We start from the raw sequence: 17,060 nt of genomic DNA, 5'->3' as shown, positions 1-17,060 counted from the left end.
CCACCCTCAGTAATCATAAGATGGGCTACGATAAAATGCCACACCACTTCACTGCGACAACATCTACATGAGGCGATCTCGTCATTTCAGCCTCTCTCTACACGTTGGCTGCATTTTGTTTTTGTCAAACAAACATCAGCAAGCAAAGCTGCCATCATGGGCAGGGAAGATGCCCACAACTCACCCAGCATCCTGCGCTTCATGGGCCCGGATGATAGATAATAAATTATTGTGATGTAGGAAGTCACAAACGGCAGGGTAGCTGCAGCAGAGAGAGAGAGAGAAAAAAAGAAATTCAGTTTATTCTCATATCAAGAAAAGCCAGACTGAGGTACACCATAGGAAATATAAAACACTGGAGAGTGAAAGGATACAAAAGGATACAACAGGCTCCCATCTTGTACCGTACAACCAGAGGGGACACTTTCAAATAGTGGCTTTTATTTTAAATGGAAGCTTAAATGTCAAGTGTGACACATGAGTCACAGTTTGGTGAAGTGAGAGAGGGAAAAAAAACATTGGCTGGCAGTGTTAAGAGTGTTTTTTATGCTTGCGCTGATGTAGTCAAGAGAGGAGAAAGCTAAAACCTTGATTTAACTTCTCAAATGATAACTATCTGGAATATTTTTTTTCCACACGAGTGGAGTATTGATCTCAAAATGGAGCAGAAAAAAAATACTTAGACCTGTTAAACCTATCTGAGGTGTGAATTAAAAAATGTTGCATCGTTCAGACCACAGTGGTCTGAACAAAAATGACTGAAACATTGAACAGTTGGGCTTTTAAAAGTTAATAAAAAATTACCCATAAAAGATAATAGCACATTTTCAGGTCGTCCCTAAATTTAGTGTACCATTGCCATCGCTGACCATAAACGCGGCATGACATCACCAAAATGGGACGTGTAAAGGCTATCCGCAATATTAGCTCGCTGCAGAAGAAAATGCATGTTTGGCCACTGGAGGCATTTCTGACTGCTTGTGCTGGCTCGCCGCAAGCACGCCACAGCCAAGGAAGCATCACTCAGGCCGTAATGAACGGCGGGGACTGCTGAACGCATTAAGAGGGATGGCTGCGCCTCGCGGCGACGTGCCAGCTCATTACATTCTGTGGCGGCCCCAGCCCGGCCTGCTCCTTGCATTTCCTCTGTTTGTTCAGTTACTCAACTCTATTGAAGCTAATGTGGGCTACATAAATCCTGCCTTAGACTCGCAAGCGTCTGTCTGCGACGGGCGACTTTACAGGATCAACAATATGAAGAGATGACAATTTGGCAAGAAGGGTATTTATGAGATGGAGGAGTGATGGATGATGCTTTTTTTCCATTTTACTTTTGTTACTTTTATGTAGGTTCGAATATTTGATCTCGGTAATATAAGGCAAAGCTTGAAACGGTTTTACATTATATGTTAATATTAAGCTAGCAGAGTTTCCATAGACAAATGTTATGGTTTGATTGATTGTTTTATGTGTCATCTTAACAGTAACCCAACAGGATGTCGCCAAAACAACGTGTCCCACTAAGCATCCTTCAATTGTGTGTGACACTACATAAATAATCAGCTCGCAATACAGACCTGTAGAAGTAGGAGCAGCCCCGCACTGTGTTATGCGTGAAATGTTCCTGGCTCTTCTCGTTCCCAAAGTCTTCCAGAGGGTCGGACCACAGCAGATCACACATAGGTCCGTACGCTGGAGGCTCTTTGAATCTATCTAGCTGCGGACGGAAACAGCGGACGTCATCAAATTTGGACATTCTTCATTTAAAGAGCCTGTAACGTGAATTGAGATTTCTTTGTAGCATGTTTGATGATAAATTGACATGTACAAAGAAATTGTGGAGATCGTAGCACAAAAACTATTTTTAACCAGTTTTTTTTTTTTTTTGGGGGGGGGGGCAACACAATTATGACTAGCAAGCAACTTGTTTTTTTTTCCTGTTTTTGAAGCTTCATTTTAAATACTTGTCAATATTACTTTTTTAATCATTCAAATTTTGGTGACTTTTTTATTTTCACTTACCAGAGATGTTAAAGCTGCAGTCAGGAATAATACTTGGCTTTATGTTGAAGCCACTGAGAGCCGCAAACATGCTACATCATGTTTTGAAGTCTTTTTAATGTGAAAGGGCATGTTGAGGTGTCCAGGCTTGTCCACTAATACTACACAGCAATAGGAACGCACCTCCTAATTCCGAGCATCTAAATCACGGACATGATTAAATAAGATACAATTGCTTCATATTGTTGCTTTAAGTTGTCTCAATGACTATCCAAGGTACTGAGTGTTGCTGTGAGCAAAGGAGAGGTCCTTCACAAAAAAAGATTGCAGTTTACTGGATGGGTCACATGATGGATACTTGAATATGGTAGAATCTATGTCGCATGCTCTCTGATTAGACACCCACAACCCATTTGGAATTATTGAATTAGTCTGAGCACGGCATCCAGGTCTTCAAGATGTTTTAATTAGTGCAAAGATTCACTGTGCCTGAGCAGCATTTGAGAGCCTTCTTGCCAGAGTTACTTCCCCTAAAGTATGTTTACCACCAAGGTCCACCCACTATTAAAACACACACAGGCAAGAAAAAAAAAATGAAAGTCTCACATTGGCCACATACTTTCCTGATGTCGTCAAGATTTGTGATTTCTGGAGAAAGTCCTCCATGTACACAGAGGAACTGCTGGTTCATAAGTGCAGCCAAGGGAAGGCAGTCAAAGGCGTCCATACACGCGTCATACACCCTCTCTGAATACTTAATTCTACCTGGAATATAGATGGGGGGCATGGAGGGGGGAGAAAACACACGCCAAGTCAAACAAGCTTGCAGGAAAATTGGACAACAATCATTGTCACAATTAGGAATAAAAAAGGGCTACTTACATTCCTGCTTAAATGTGAAATACTCTGTTAAATGTCTACATTCGTGGTTCCCACGCAGCAAAAAAAGGGTTTTGGGGTAGAGGATCTTTAAGGCCCACAAGTACAGCACACACTGTGGACAAACAACAACGTGCAGTTAAGACACAAAGCTGCATCATCATCATCACAATACATTTTGCGGCCTGTGGTTGGCAAACTTGCTTTTGCGGATGACCAACATATATTATTAATCAAATCCTAATATGAAAGCAGGAGTCTTATTGAATAGATGCATTCTAACACCAGCAGTTTATGAAAATATGCTGTGGCACTTGCTATTTAGGATTTTAGGCTACATTTATGAAAGAAAAAAAGAAGGCCAGGAGCATGTAGCCACTTTTTATTAATTTCACACTATCAGAAGCACTGCCCTACATTTACAACCTAAATTCAAATTTTTGTTCCATTTAATTGTTTTAAATTATTCCCAACAGTCTATTCTCTTTATTTGGTTGTGTTTCTCCTGATGGCACCAATTCCAGTAAGTGGCTGGTAGATTAAAAAAGAAAAAAATCAGTAATATTTATTGTACAGGTATGTAATGTACATGACACAGTGCTGTTGTATTTGATTTTTATGTACATTTGAAGGTTTCTATACTTGCATTGTGATATTAAGAGGTAGATTAAGTCAGGTAAACCCCAACCAAAGGCCCTGGTATCAAACGTAAAGCACAAAAAATCCCCACACCACTCACTTCGATACTGAAATACCCTCTGTCAACGTAGTCCCCCAGGAAAAGGTAGCGCGTGGATGCTGGTGAGCCTCCCACTTCAAAGAGTTTCATCAGGTCAAAGAACTGCCCGTGGATGTCACCGCACACTGAAAGTTGAGCACACATACAGTACTGTATACGTGAGGAAGATAGCACATAAAAGCCAACACAACACTGGGAGAAGCCATTTGCTTATTTCCATATTTCCAATCATGAGTGCCACAGTGCAAGCTACAGGAGAATAATGGATGCACTGTTTCACATTATGGACCAACTGTTAACTGGTGCTCAATATTCCAACATTTCGTTCCATAAAAAAAATAGTATGTACAGTGGTGCCTTGAAATATACTAAGACAATGACTTTGATTAATATCCAGTAGAAAGTTATTATGTATTGTATATGTTGGATTATTCTATGACTATGTGATGCATTTTGTGAGTCCTCCCTGTGAAAAGTACCGTGTGTCTCTTTCGGCCTACTGGAGACCTTGAAGCCATTCAACAGCCTCGCCAGATTTAATCTGAGCACACCAGGCCTTGCCAAACACATTGAAAGTCCATTGGTGGAAAGCGCTGGAAAAGATGTCATCGCCTTCACAGACAGATACTCGCTTGGAGAAATCCATCCCGATGGTGCCGGGAGTCTTTTTACCCCCACTTGAATTCCTCGGAATACTTCATCTAGCGCGATTAATCCCAGAGGGCTCCCCTTTGGATTTATCCAATTTAACATCACGCCAAACACGTTCAAATGCCTCCTGGTTGGAGAATTGGGACCAACGCCACAAGACGGGAACCGCAAATCATTCAATGCGGATTAGTTTCCTGTAACCTTTGTCACCTCACACTCCATTACTCCCTGGAGAGGAGGTGAAGGGGGTGTCAAAGGCAGGCCTGTGATTTGCGTCAGCTGCCTTTGCTCGTGAGCAGCTCAGATTCAAGCTTTGCAGGTCACTTCGGTGGAATCTGGAGATTCTTGACTGCTACATTTCACCTGAATAAAATCAAAGCATATATCTGGTGTACAATTTGCACCCTGTCCATTGTGCAACAGTAATTAGTCGCCTCAAAATTGGATTTCCACATCCAAAGTCTACTTAACTGGCAAACAAAAACGTTGGAGCAATAGGCTAATTAAGCGGCTAACAATGGGCCGAGTACAGTGAAATGTGTTTGCATAGCATTCTGGCTTTTAGTGGCTTTACGAGGCACATCTACAAATAAAAGAAAAAGGCAACCAATTAGAGTGAGCTGTACGACAGCGTTGAAGAGCAATTAAGTCCTGTTACGAGTCTCACGAGACGGCAGAGAGAATAAACTCTCCCGGAGTGTATTGCAAACCTTCCTGTTACTATTTATCTTTCATTATACCCACACCGTGATACACTTTGAACTCACACTCAAAAAAACAAAAAACAAAAAAACAAACACAAAAATTGAGCCTATTTGTGTCAGTTCTCTAAAAATGTTCTCATCCCTTCTGCAGTCAAGCCAGCACTACGACAATGGCGTCGTGCCGGACTATTTTAGATCGCTTGTTAAGTTCCTGATTGTGCAAAAATGGCTTCAGTAAACCTAATTCAAGCTTAAAAGCAGTTGAGTGCATCCTGCTACTTTTATTGACTGACTGGCTGGTTACTGTCGCTATGGCGTCAACAGGAAGTGCAATTCTTTATTTGCAACTGGGATTGTGAAAGGAACGGAAACCTTTCATGAGAATCAATAATGCTCACTCCACGATATGCATTTAAGAGAGCTGAAATTCTCGATAATATGGCAGAGTGTGAGTAATCACCGAAGCGTTGACGAGCGAGAAGCCACAAGATACAATGCAGCACAACAATGCAGGGAAGCAATAAAGACAATTTCTATTCAAACAAACCACAAGAATTTCCAGGTGATTCATCTTGGTTCATGTTGTGAAGGATGCTTATTGCTATGGAAACGCCTGAGTAATTGAGTCTTATGTCATTGAGAAAGCAGTAATCTAAGGGTGGACTAGTGGAGGATGGAATAGTGGCACACTCTTCTGCTTTATCCTGGCAAAGAGACAATCTGTCCGTCACTCGGCTTCAGTCCACCTACAGACGTGCGCCGCCCCCTCCTTGTCGCTGCAAACGCGAGGCGAGAAGCGAGCCCACATAAGAAGAACAGGTGGGAGTAAATTAACCGGAGCGAGAAACAATTCGTTCTGACCAGAGCCTGCTTGTTGCTCTAAAAGCGAGCTCCCCGAGAAGCGGCACATCAGCAGGCTGCAGCTACTGTGAGTGGGCGGGCGGGCATTACACAACGTAGCTTCAGAACCTACACAGGCCACTCCAAGGCCGGCCGGGCTCATTGAGCGGCAGAAGACTGGGCCGGATCGAGGCGCGATGACAACAACAACAGGGTCACACTCCCTCCTTCATATACTGCAAGGCGTATACTTGGGAGAGCAAAGGTGCACAGTAAATGGCGAGGGATACATGCCAGAGGCAGACCCACTATTAATTTTCTAGATTAGAAAACAGTGTTTTTAGAACAATCGTAATATTATGGAAACATGTATTTTTCCATGGTATATTCTTCATATTTTTTAATAATTGGAAATTTATCAAGTTTATTTAAATACTTGGTCATCCGTTCCATACTTGCGTTGGAACCCGAGCTTTTCCACGCCACGACAATGAGGCACTCTAAAGTGGCCATGCCAGCCAGAAGCTCTGTCCACACGCTGGCACGTCACGTCGGACTTCAAAATAAAATAAAATAAATAAATAAATATTCCGCCATTCCACCAGTCAATGAAAATATGTGTTCCAATTAGAAATCTGTAAGTAGTGGGGGTGAAAAAAAAATTCCCCTCACCCTTCCGTCTTCTCTCTAACGTGCACACATTTCCGACAATGAGGCGCTCTAAAGCAGCCACACCAGCATACTATCAGTGAATAAAAATAGATGCGCTCCAATTAGAAATTTGTGAGTAGTGGGGCATGACTGTACTGTCTGTAAAACATGCAGCCTGGTGATGTGGCTGCAAAAAAAAAAAAAAAAAACTTCACCGACCATCTGGTGTGACCAGGAAGTACATGTGTGAGCGCGACAAGCGCAAGAGGAGCGAGAGTGGCGACGTGTTGTGCTTCATTGCGTCCGCGCAAAATATTTACATACTAATTCACAGTCCTTGTGTCATGTGGGGATTGGGTTGTCTTCATAGGATGAGTGTGGGGGAGCAGCAAATACTTAATCGCAAGTAAAAACAAAAAAAGCAATGACTTTTTTTTCCCCCCCACTTATCACATTTGGTCCCATCTCATTGCCCCAACTCAGATCTTATATAAGAAATGCTGTCACTTCTTTTTTGCCTCCGCTGCACTCTATGGTGGCACCCAAAAAGCCTCCAAGGTTCAGTAGCGGGAACCTACTCGGAATATAGCGAGTTACGCGATCTGGGGGTGGGGGGTGACGGGTAAATAATGAGCGTGTGCGATGGGTTGTTGCCATAGATCCTGTGTATGAAAAGCATCAAAGAAGCCTAATCACAAAGTCTAATGGAGGAAAAAGCACTTGACCAGGAAGAAAGGCACCAATAGCAAGCATCGTGTGAGTCAGTGAGCCTCCTGCTCAGAGTCACTTACCTGTAAATGTGGCAATACAGAATCATTCAAGATCCTTTATGTGGTGAAAAGTGTCCATTTTGAATAGGCTTGTACAGCAGACTACATTGCCAGAATATTGTGACAGCACTTTAATTACTTTCATGTCAAATACAACATGAATGAAAAGTAACCACCCTCAGACCTGTCACTGGGGCCTCAATGTCCAGCAGGTTCTTCTCCGAGCGCAGGATGGCGGCGCCCTCCCTAATGAGCCTCAGTGCCACCGCCTCCTCCACGCGTCCCTCCTTGGTCAGGTGGGCTTTCAGCACGTCAACTTTGGGCTTGCCCTCGGCGTCAAACACCTCTTTGGCCGTCAGTCGATGACTGGGTGGGAATGGAACGGCTGCAAGGGGAAGCAAAATGAAAACGTTAGACATCTCTATTTTTAAGCCTGCTTGTCATACCATCACTAACGCTTCATTATTCCATAACTAATGTTTATTCACCGCTACCGCTGCATGCGTTTAAATGTTAAAAACACTTCCAGAGCAAGGCTTCACTTAAAAATAAGACTTAATTTTGCGCAGGCTTTGCACTTTAAACAGGTGTGACGCTTAAGCCAAGACTCGTGAGCTGCGGGCTATGAGTGCGTGTGAGTGTGCGAGCACGTATGCTAACATCCATCCTTCCTGAAGGTGACATCAGCAGTAACCAGACCTGTACTTTGGCATCTCCTTGCTAAGTGAAACGATATTTGGTGTCCCAACTGACCCATTTTGAAATCTATGTAACAGCTGTGTGTTAAAACAGCACATTTTTATAGATTCATTTTTCTATAGGAACAAAATGAATTTCTCCTATCGTGCAGGAAAACTACTGGATTATTCATAGATATACTAGGTTCTGTGTCTACACTAAAAATCACTAAATCACAGTTTTTTCGCTCTTCACTTAAATTCATGACTGGCAAAACTCAAGTCATTCACTGCCATATGTTTGTATTTGTCAGCTGGAAATCAAACAGTCACTGCCATTGACGACTATAAACGTCAAGTACAAGTAGGAGGATCTCGGCCAAATTGTGTGTGAATATCAAGTTTCTAAACCACTGTAATGACGAACAGATCTTGATAGATTTCGACTTGTTCCGTGGCTCGTGAGGTACAGAAATGGAAAAGTTCAGACACCTTACATTCAATACAGAGTATGAAGTATAAGTATTAAGTAAACAGTATGTGTCGCGACTGTAAGAAAGGATAATGCGGTTTATGGAGTGAACGATGAATGGCCACTGACGTTCAATTTGAGCCATGCGGTGTTGCTAATGGCATGTTTCTTAGTTGTTTATCTGTAAATGAATGATTATTTGGCCAATAAAAATTACCTTCTCAGTCTTGTTTTATATCATTCATAGTTCTAAGTTTTAAGAGTTGCAAGAGCAATAAATGGCTAGCATCAAGATCACTGTTCTGCTTGATGTTTTCTTTCGCAATAAAGATGGTTTTCTCTGCTTTTTTGGTAAGAAATGTGTCTTAAACAAACAAACTCGTGTTCTACTGCTGATTACGAAAGAAAGGAAAAATAAAGAAAAACAATTTCCTAGTGTAAGAGGAGAATATGTTCTTTATTTTGTTAGTTCTCTGTCAAAGAACACAATATTTTGTAGGTCTTGAAAGATCACTCAAAATGCTCTACAATGGCTTATTTTCTCTGTTGTTGCTCTCTCTTTGTCCTAGGCCTCCTCGAAAATGAAGGCTAAATAAGCTTTTGAGATTTATACAAAATGTTTGAAATTAAATTTAGCAATCCTTGCTGTGGGCAGACTACTTGAATGCACCTTTGGTGAGCTACAATCTAGCTGCTTGTCAACATCATGCCTCCCCTCAGGTATCTGGGGCAATGACAAACTCGCGTCTAATATAGAATTACACAAGGCCTTGGGTCGGCCTCCCCTCAGCACCTGTTGCGCAACTCAAGTCTGAAGCCCAGGCCTTCTGATTGGAGAGGCCACAGCGGCAGCCCATGCTACTCTTTGACGCAATAATAGAGCTTGGGACCGTCAAGACCTGAAAAAAGTGACACACCCAGTGCAACAATGCGACCCTTTCAGATGTGGCCACTTTTGCTCGGATGGGAGTTCCCACAAACCTGGGAATAGTGAGCGGACCGCTGAGGTGACATAACACTTTGTAAAAGAATAACACTATACCTCAGCAAGAATAACCCCAGAGAAAGGCGTGCTTGTTGCACTCAACACATCCCCCTTTCATTGCCTCCAGTTGAAACAGACAGTGGAAACACTCTTCTTTCCTCTTGCGGAATTTTCAACTGGCCTCTAGTATTAACGCTTGCTTCTGCCGAACCATTACATAGTACATCATAATGGTAGACTGAAGATGTGCTTGTCTCAAGACAAAAATGTGATCGCCAGCATAGCGATATAAACAAGGCATCTGTCTATGTGTTTGTCCATCATTTTCACAGCTGCAAGAGCGTCGAACAATCTGAAGCGTGACTCTCAAATGCTCCATTAGTGCCTTGCCTTCATTAATTCAATCATCCGTCCCTTTGAAGATGGAGACAGCGAGCTGCACTGCAGGCTTGAATCTGGAGTGAGACCAGCAATTGGAATGAACTTGCCTCGGATGAAATAAAACTATGTCGACTGGTTGCCAGCGTATTGATCAGAGAGATGAAGCCAGTTAAAGACTACAGATAGACGAATGGGAGAACTCATGCCAAAATGAGCCCCGGTGAAACCGCTGACAGTGCTTGGTGCAGAGCCCCCAGAGGATGGGCAAGGCTCGGCTTGTCACTGTCCACCAAACAAGCCACACTTGACACAAACGCAACAAAAGGCCCGTTCAGAATGCCAGAAAAAAAATGGATGAGTAGATGTTCTGTTAAGCGTAGTCAGCTCAATCTGACTTACAGCTTGTGAGAAATTGCGCAATATGTTAATTACATACACTGAGCCTCATCCATTCGCTGGAAAAGAACAACTTGAGGAGCATTTTGATAATGAAACTGTGCAAAGCCTTGAATAGGCCAACGAGTGCCACTTCACTTCCAGAGATTGTTAATTTTCTTAATTGAATGACATAACAAAGAATTCAAGAGGGTATTATTGTTGGTGCAAAAAAAGTATCATATTCAATCAGAAACATTTAAATTCTGTATTTTTTTTCTCTCAATCACCCCCCCCCCCCCCCCCCCCCAAACACACAAACACACACAGGCACACTCCAGGCCTGAGGAGCTTTTCTGAAACAATGGCAGAATATCCACCGCTATGGAATTAACATTTCTGCACAACAGGCAAGTTGATCACCTCATTTTCAAATTTTATTTGATTGCACATTCCCAAAAAAATAAAAGTTCAAGTTAGTAACATTCAGTGTTGTATGAACACTCCATTATGAATAAGTCACGTTACCACTGTAGCAGTCAGTCAACTTAATACTAGGAGGATTTGATCAAATCATCGGCCTGCGGGCTTGAGCGCTGGTGGCAAAAAGGCCACTTTGGAAATTTGCGTGCAGCACTTCATGATGCATTAGTGATGGAAGGCGGCCTGAACAAAACGCTGAGCAGAGCGAAGCTTTGTAGCTAAGTGTATTTGAGTGAGCTAATTACATCTGTGTGGTGTAAGGGAACGATGCGATGCAGCGGGGGGATAGCAGCAGGTGCCTTGCACGGATGGGCTGAGGTAGAAACGGAAAAAGCCCAGAAAAGGGGTGCTGGGAGCATCAGAGGCAATAAAGACGCAAACGGGAAGTGAACACAAGTGTCGCGAGGGAGCAGTATCAAAGATGACTACCTTCCCAAGTCATAATACGCCCTCGCAACTTTATTTGCCCTTTGCAAGCTTTAATTCATGCCCGAAAATCATACACCTGGGTTTAAATTAGCAATCAGTTGAGCTATAATGTCACAGTCATTTATATTCAACACCCATCAATATGCTAACTGCAATAACATATCCAGTGGAGACTTACACCTCGGTGGTCTTAATTTGCAAGAAGACACTGACAGACAACTCAGGCGGATAAAGAGCCATATTTTTTTTCACCTGGGTGCAGACTATTGTGGAAGACGTCAAGTGAGGGATTAGCACTTGGCGCTGATGCCCGCTGACGTACGGGCGCCAGATGACGTGTGGAATCTGTGAAATAGAGATGCTCGATTCGATGCCACTTTTTTTTTTTTTTTTTTACCAGACCAATAGTAGAGTACTTGTGCCACACTTTATTATAACACTGTGATCTTCCAATGCAGCCATTGGCTTTGAATGGACCGGCCTCAGTACATGTGTTTGCGTTACTAGTTGTTGAATGTGTGTCATTTAACTATCATGTATGTTTGATTTATGTTCCGCTATGTTTTTAGTTTTAATAAGATTCATATACGTACTTGCCGATATATATTGGGCCATACATTAGCATAATCATAGCACTCATGAAAATCTTTACCTGTTCCAGATTATTTAATTTTTACAGAAATTACGGTATTACCCTGTGCAGATGTAGTGGCGAGGTATGAGAAAACAGTTGGAAGTCGCAATTAAAACTGCGAAAGAAGAGACGCAAATGATGGATTTTCTAACTGCAAATTTGTCGCACCAATAAATAATGTTTCTTTTGCATCCAAGCAGATCCAATCAAGGGCTTTCAGTCACATTGTTATGTTTGTGGCATTTCAGGGATGTCTTGGCACGGTGGGAAAACAAAATATTCATGAAGGCATATGCAAATGTGCTATAATGATCAGGAACCTCTGCCTCAATTTGAGCCACGAAAAACCCTGTGTTTATGTCAATTATGCAATTTTATGTGTAACGTGGTTACAAATTGAAGAGTCTTTCATTTCATTAGAATGACCTGGAGTCAATGTCATAATAAATAATGTTCATTCACGCCTATTAGCGTACTGCTAACAGTTCTTGACCATTGCAGCTAACATGCAAGCGCTTTCTGCTGCATCAACAAGCAGGTGAGGAGATATTAGATGAAAACGAGTAAAGCGTGTTGCCAGGGAAACAGCCCTGTGGAGTCAAAGTCTTAATCTTTTATCCATCAAAGGTTATTATGTGATGTGCTAAAGTGATCCAAGGCTGAAAAAAAATGGGAGCAGCAAATATATGCCACACATTCTGAAATGCTAAATAACAAACAAACCAGTGTAAATGGTATTTCCTGGTTCAGATCAAGGCACTGATCATTTGCACACAAACATAATATATAATATATATTATAACAAACCTATTTACATAATTGACTTCAAAAGCCAAAAAAAAACAAAAACGTGTATGTGTATAAGTGTAATGCTCTAAAACATACAAATAAAAAAAGGCTTCTGTTGTTACCATCAATGACGGCTATCCAATCGGCTGCTGGTTATTAAGATGGACAAGTGAACGTGAGCATCAATTCTAGCGTCCATTGTGACACAGCTGTCAGACCCATCAAGCTCTGACAGAAGCCGTCAGGGCTTTTGAGACCCGAGTGACATGTGAGGGTGAGCGGTCGCTGTTAATCCTGCTGTTTGCTCAACAGATTTAACCGCAGAGTGTGTGCAGTGGCGGAATGATCAAAAATACGCCCGATCAATTAGTGCAGCAAAGGGCAGCAGCGCGGGAGGCACGACGGCTGTTGAGTATGTATGCAAAGTAAGGAGGGATGACGGGAAGTAGGTGGAGGGTGATGGGGAAGGGTTGGGGGGGGAGAGCTGGGTGGTCACTGTGAGGGAAGTCCCTGCAGTTGATTCCTGCTGGAGATTGGGTGCCTGTGACGAGCCATCATAGTGGCAGCAGATCAATGACACAGTTAGAGGCAGCCAGGGACCCCTGTCACAGCTGCCAAATACGACAGCAGTGACGCTGGGGTGAGAGCTCAGTTCAGTTTTGAATTGAAGGGCCAAAAAGAGAACAGAAAGAAATATGCACCATGTCCCCCAACTATGTCACAGTTTATCATTTGCGCCACCGCTATATCTCAGATTTTAAAGCGACAATTTTTATGGGTTTTTAACATTATTGAGGCAAGTTGGAATTTAAGCTTTCAGTGTGGTACCACGTTGTGCCACAATTTGCCTGACTAGCACTGAGACACTTTAGTAAACATTCAATGACATCGTGCTTCCGTGTGTAAGAATCATGGGAAATGAAGTCAGTCAGACCAAACGCGGGCTGGACTTTTTGGCATTTCCTGTTACAATGTGGGGATCGCGAGGTAACCGCGACAAACATAAAAAGGTTGGATAATGGGGAGTGCATTGTCTTCGTGCTGTTGAACTGGCAATCATTTAGCATTAGCTAGAGTAATAACATAATCAAAAGTTACTAAATTGAATTGCGATTAAATTTGTTAGGAATAGTTCCTAGTGAGAATATATAGCAAATTTGATTTTCAGCTCAATTGTCATGTCCCAGTTTTTAATTTTTATAATCTGGTCCCGCTAGTTTTAGCTGTTCAAACAATAACTTATTAAAAAACAACAACAACAACAACAACAACAAAAAAAACACTACACACCTGGAAACCGGTAACTGGCCCATTCGTTGCACAAAGGATAATCCGTTGCATCGCCTACTATCTCATGTCCAAATCAGCCAGTGAGTTTGTCAACTTCCATTCATCCAAGCATGACATAAACCACACCAAAATAAAACAATTTAAAGCCCAAATGAAAGGTGAACCGCGATATAATGGGGGAACACTGCTGTCAATGAAATAAGAGGTCAGTAGTGTCAGCTTGGCTTTGCTGCAGTTTCAGTGCTGAACACAAGTAAAGTCCATTTTGGCACAGCCTCCTCGGCCGTCATCCTGTGTGATCCCAATCCCGTTCCAAGCTGCAGTGAGAAAGAAAGTGATGCTGAAAGAACACAAGGATTTTGCTGCGTAACAACAATCGTGACGTTTTGACCGCCACCTGATGTCAGCTCATCACTCCCCAACAAGTCACTTTCATCCTGAATGAAAGATATTAAAGGGTCTGCTAATCCCACTTGTGAATTATCACACATTTAAGCAGCCGAGCAAAAGGTCAGCGTCCATGTAAAACGGCTCCTAGATTTGGAGGTTTGTAGCCAGTATAAGACTCTGGCATTTCCTGCGAGAGCCGTTCTGACAGGTCCTGAGGAAGATGTTCCCTGCTGGCTTTGCCTCGCTGAGGTCTGTACCCGCCCCCTCCCTACACAATGCCGTGACACAGGATTAGCTTTCATTAGAGACGGAGCTGTAATCAGCTTTGGAGCATAGCAGCAGCGGAACAATGGAGGAGGTAGAAAGGATATGGAAGATAGGGAACAGGTTTTGCCTATACGCTAACAAGAAAACCAACAGCCCCTAAGAGCGAGACCGCTTCACCTTAATGAAACAAGCTTTCAGGACAAATGTAGCAGTTCACTAACTGCAATTTTGAGGGCATCCAGACGCTAACAGTATCGCAGTATCGCCTGCAGGGTTGGCGCTTGCTGGAAATGATTGGCAGCAGATGATGAGAGAAGAGTTTGGCCCAGTTTGTTTAATTGAATTTCTATTGAGTCGAGAGCTTTTACTCATCCTCAAGCTAAAGGCTACTTCCAATGGAAAGAAATGTGAATGCAGTTAAGAGTGAACCACGTGGAAAATACGTTCCTCATCCACCTAAGAGAAAAACAAGTGATACAGAGAGAGCGTATAAATAGCATATGTAAATATAAAAGATTTAGGCTAAAGTACAAGTTTCTAATTGTTCTTACTTGAGTAAAATTTTTGGCTACGCTACCCACCTCTGCTGGGGATTCACCGGATAGTGAAGACAAAAGCTGTCTTTCCATCTGATATAAGCACAAGGCACAAGCTATCTGTTTGACGGCTTGAAACACATACTACATAGCAAGGCAGGAAGAGAGGGATTTATAGGCATGTTTGTATCCCCGTCAGGGCAAAAAGAGGCTTTTGCACATGCGCAGGCCACCTTTGTGAGTTGGCCTGCCACTCTCCATCAAGCTGTCAACTGGTCCTTGTAGTGGGAGGGACTGACAACACAGTTCTATTGCAAACATATGTCCCCCACTAACCCTGGAGAGCCCGGCCAGTGGTCCTTGTTGTTAGAGTTACATGCTGATGGGGGGCGTGACAGACCTTTTGCAGTTCACTCTGATTTTTCATCACTAAATCACCAACATCAGAAGGTTCTAAGGCAGGGGTCTTAAACATGCGGCACGGGGTCCATTTGTGGCCCACAGGATGATATTTTGCGGCCCCCTATTTGACATCAAAGTGTAAGGCCCCCACCATTTTTGCTATGTCATTTGCCATTGTCAATTTTTGCTTTTTAATCACTTTTGTGCTATCATATAGCTCAGGCTCATGACAGTTTTTGGCGAAATGAAATTCTCAAGTAACACCAGGTGAAAGGAAAAGATATCCTGTCATGTCTTTTTTAAATTCAGCCTTGAAGAGAATGGTTGCCAACGAGAACAGTCAATTTCAAGAAAAACAGGAGTCGCTATTTTATTGACACTTACAACTTAACAGATTCGTCCACTATAGACTCGAGACTTGACTGACTCTTCTTTTGGGACTCATGGAAATTACAAGTCTCTATGGTGTGGCTTGCTCTCAATTTCTCTTCTCAGTCCAAATGTCTATATGCGTGTGAGTGGGACTCAGATGCCGGCTCGCGAGTTGTCCCTCTCTCTCTCTCTCGCTCTCCCGACCTTTCTCTATGCCATAGCAACATCCAATGTTAGCAACAACACCGAAGAGTAGACAACAACACACAATTCTATGTCTTGGACTTGACTTGGACTTGTGCCCATCTCAGCTTTAAGGCACAGAGAAGGTTGCAGTGTTCAAGAAATCAGAGGTCATTACTCAACAAGACATGCTGAGGGCTACACAAAGTACCAAGGAGATGACAAAGAGGAACGTGTCATGAATGTTGTTCACATTCTGAAGAACCGTTAATGTTCTGAACTGTTATTAGTGAAGATTGAGAAGATTGGATTACAGTTGTACTTTTTTTTTTTTTTTTTTTTTTTTTAATTCTTGAACCCCTTTTTTATGGAATACTTGATATGGCCCAGACACAGACTATATCTACAGCAGCCCCCATGTAAGTTGAGTTGAGACCCTTGTTCTAAGAGAAAACTGCATAAGAGGCTGATCAGGGCAAGTAAAGGTATCTAGTATCTACAATTTCACGTGACAGCTTTCTAGGAGTCTCATAGTCCATTCTACAGACATAGTCGAGGAGTTTGGCATGACCAAGTTTTGCACTTCTCTACTCCACTATTTTCTGTACTCATTCACAGTTTGTCTCGAACATAATATGCCTGAACAGGCGTGATCGCACCTCTCAAGGAAGGCTCGTTGGCAGCTGAGTTGTGGACATTTCTGCACTGCAATTACAATACTCATACGGAGGGGGTGAGGTGACGGTCGGTCTATATTTGCACCCACACTTACTCAACGGCACATACCGGACCCAAGGATGACCCAAATTAAACACCAGCCTTCGGCCTGAAGATACAGTAACACCTGCTTGTCTGAAAAATAAATTAAATACCATTCTCCAACTATCACACTGGCCTGTTAATTGGGGCAAGCCATGTGAAGGATGCAGGAATAGCACCCTCGGATATGTGAGAAAGCATTTCACCAAAGAACGGGAAGAAAAAAAAAAAGTGCCATTTGATTGAAAAACTGCACCGTGCTTCATCGTAGCATACAGTGCATTTAGAGGTTGACTTTTATTTCTGGCATAGTGACAGCGGTTTTTCAGAGGACAGGTGGCGAGGCAATGGGATGGCGCAGTCAGCCACCTCCTCCTGCCTCTTGCCAAGACAACAAGAGC

General features: G+C 42.7%; 1 protein-coding gene across 3 annotated transcripts in view; it reads right to left on the bottom strand.

Moving 5' to 3' along the window:
• The window catches only part of LOC144003322 (protein phosphatase 3 catalytic subunit alpha), a 45,792-nt gene that overhangs the window by 17,062 nt on the left and 11,670 nt on the right, over window positions 1-17,060 (bottom strand). For 2 of the 3 annotated variants that reach the window (XM_077499450.1, XM_077499451.1), the window contains exons 2-7: window positions 7,420-7,620; window positions 3,620-3,744; window positions 2,884-2,995; window positions 2,621-2,766; window positions 1,578-1,717; window positions 185-262 (exon numbers count right to left, since the gene is read on the bottom strand). In XM_077499450.1, coding sequence (XP_077355576.1) covers window positions 185-262; window positions 1,578-1,717; window positions 2,621-2,766; window positions 2,884-2,995; window positions 3,620-3,744; window positions 7,420-7,620 — 802 coding nt within the window. Of the gene's footprint in view, window positions 1-184; window positions 263-1,577; window positions 1,718-2,620; window positions 2,767-2,883; window positions 2,996-3,619; window positions 3,745-7,419; window positions 7,621-13,750; window positions 14,347-17,060 lie in introns of those variants that run through there. The other variant, XM_077499452.1, reaches the window with a different exon arrangement.

This window comes from Festucalex cinctus, chromosome 16 (genome assembly GCF_051991245.1).
Source record: "Festucalex cinctus isolate MCC-2025b chromosome 16, RoL_Fcin_1.0, whole genome shotgun sequence".
Taxonomy (NCBI): domain Eukaryota; kingdom Metazoa; phylum Chordata; class Actinopteri; order Syngnathiformes; family Syngnathidae; genus Festucalex; species Festucalex cinctus.
This window is presented reverse-complemented; position numbering and strand designations above follow the sequence as displayed.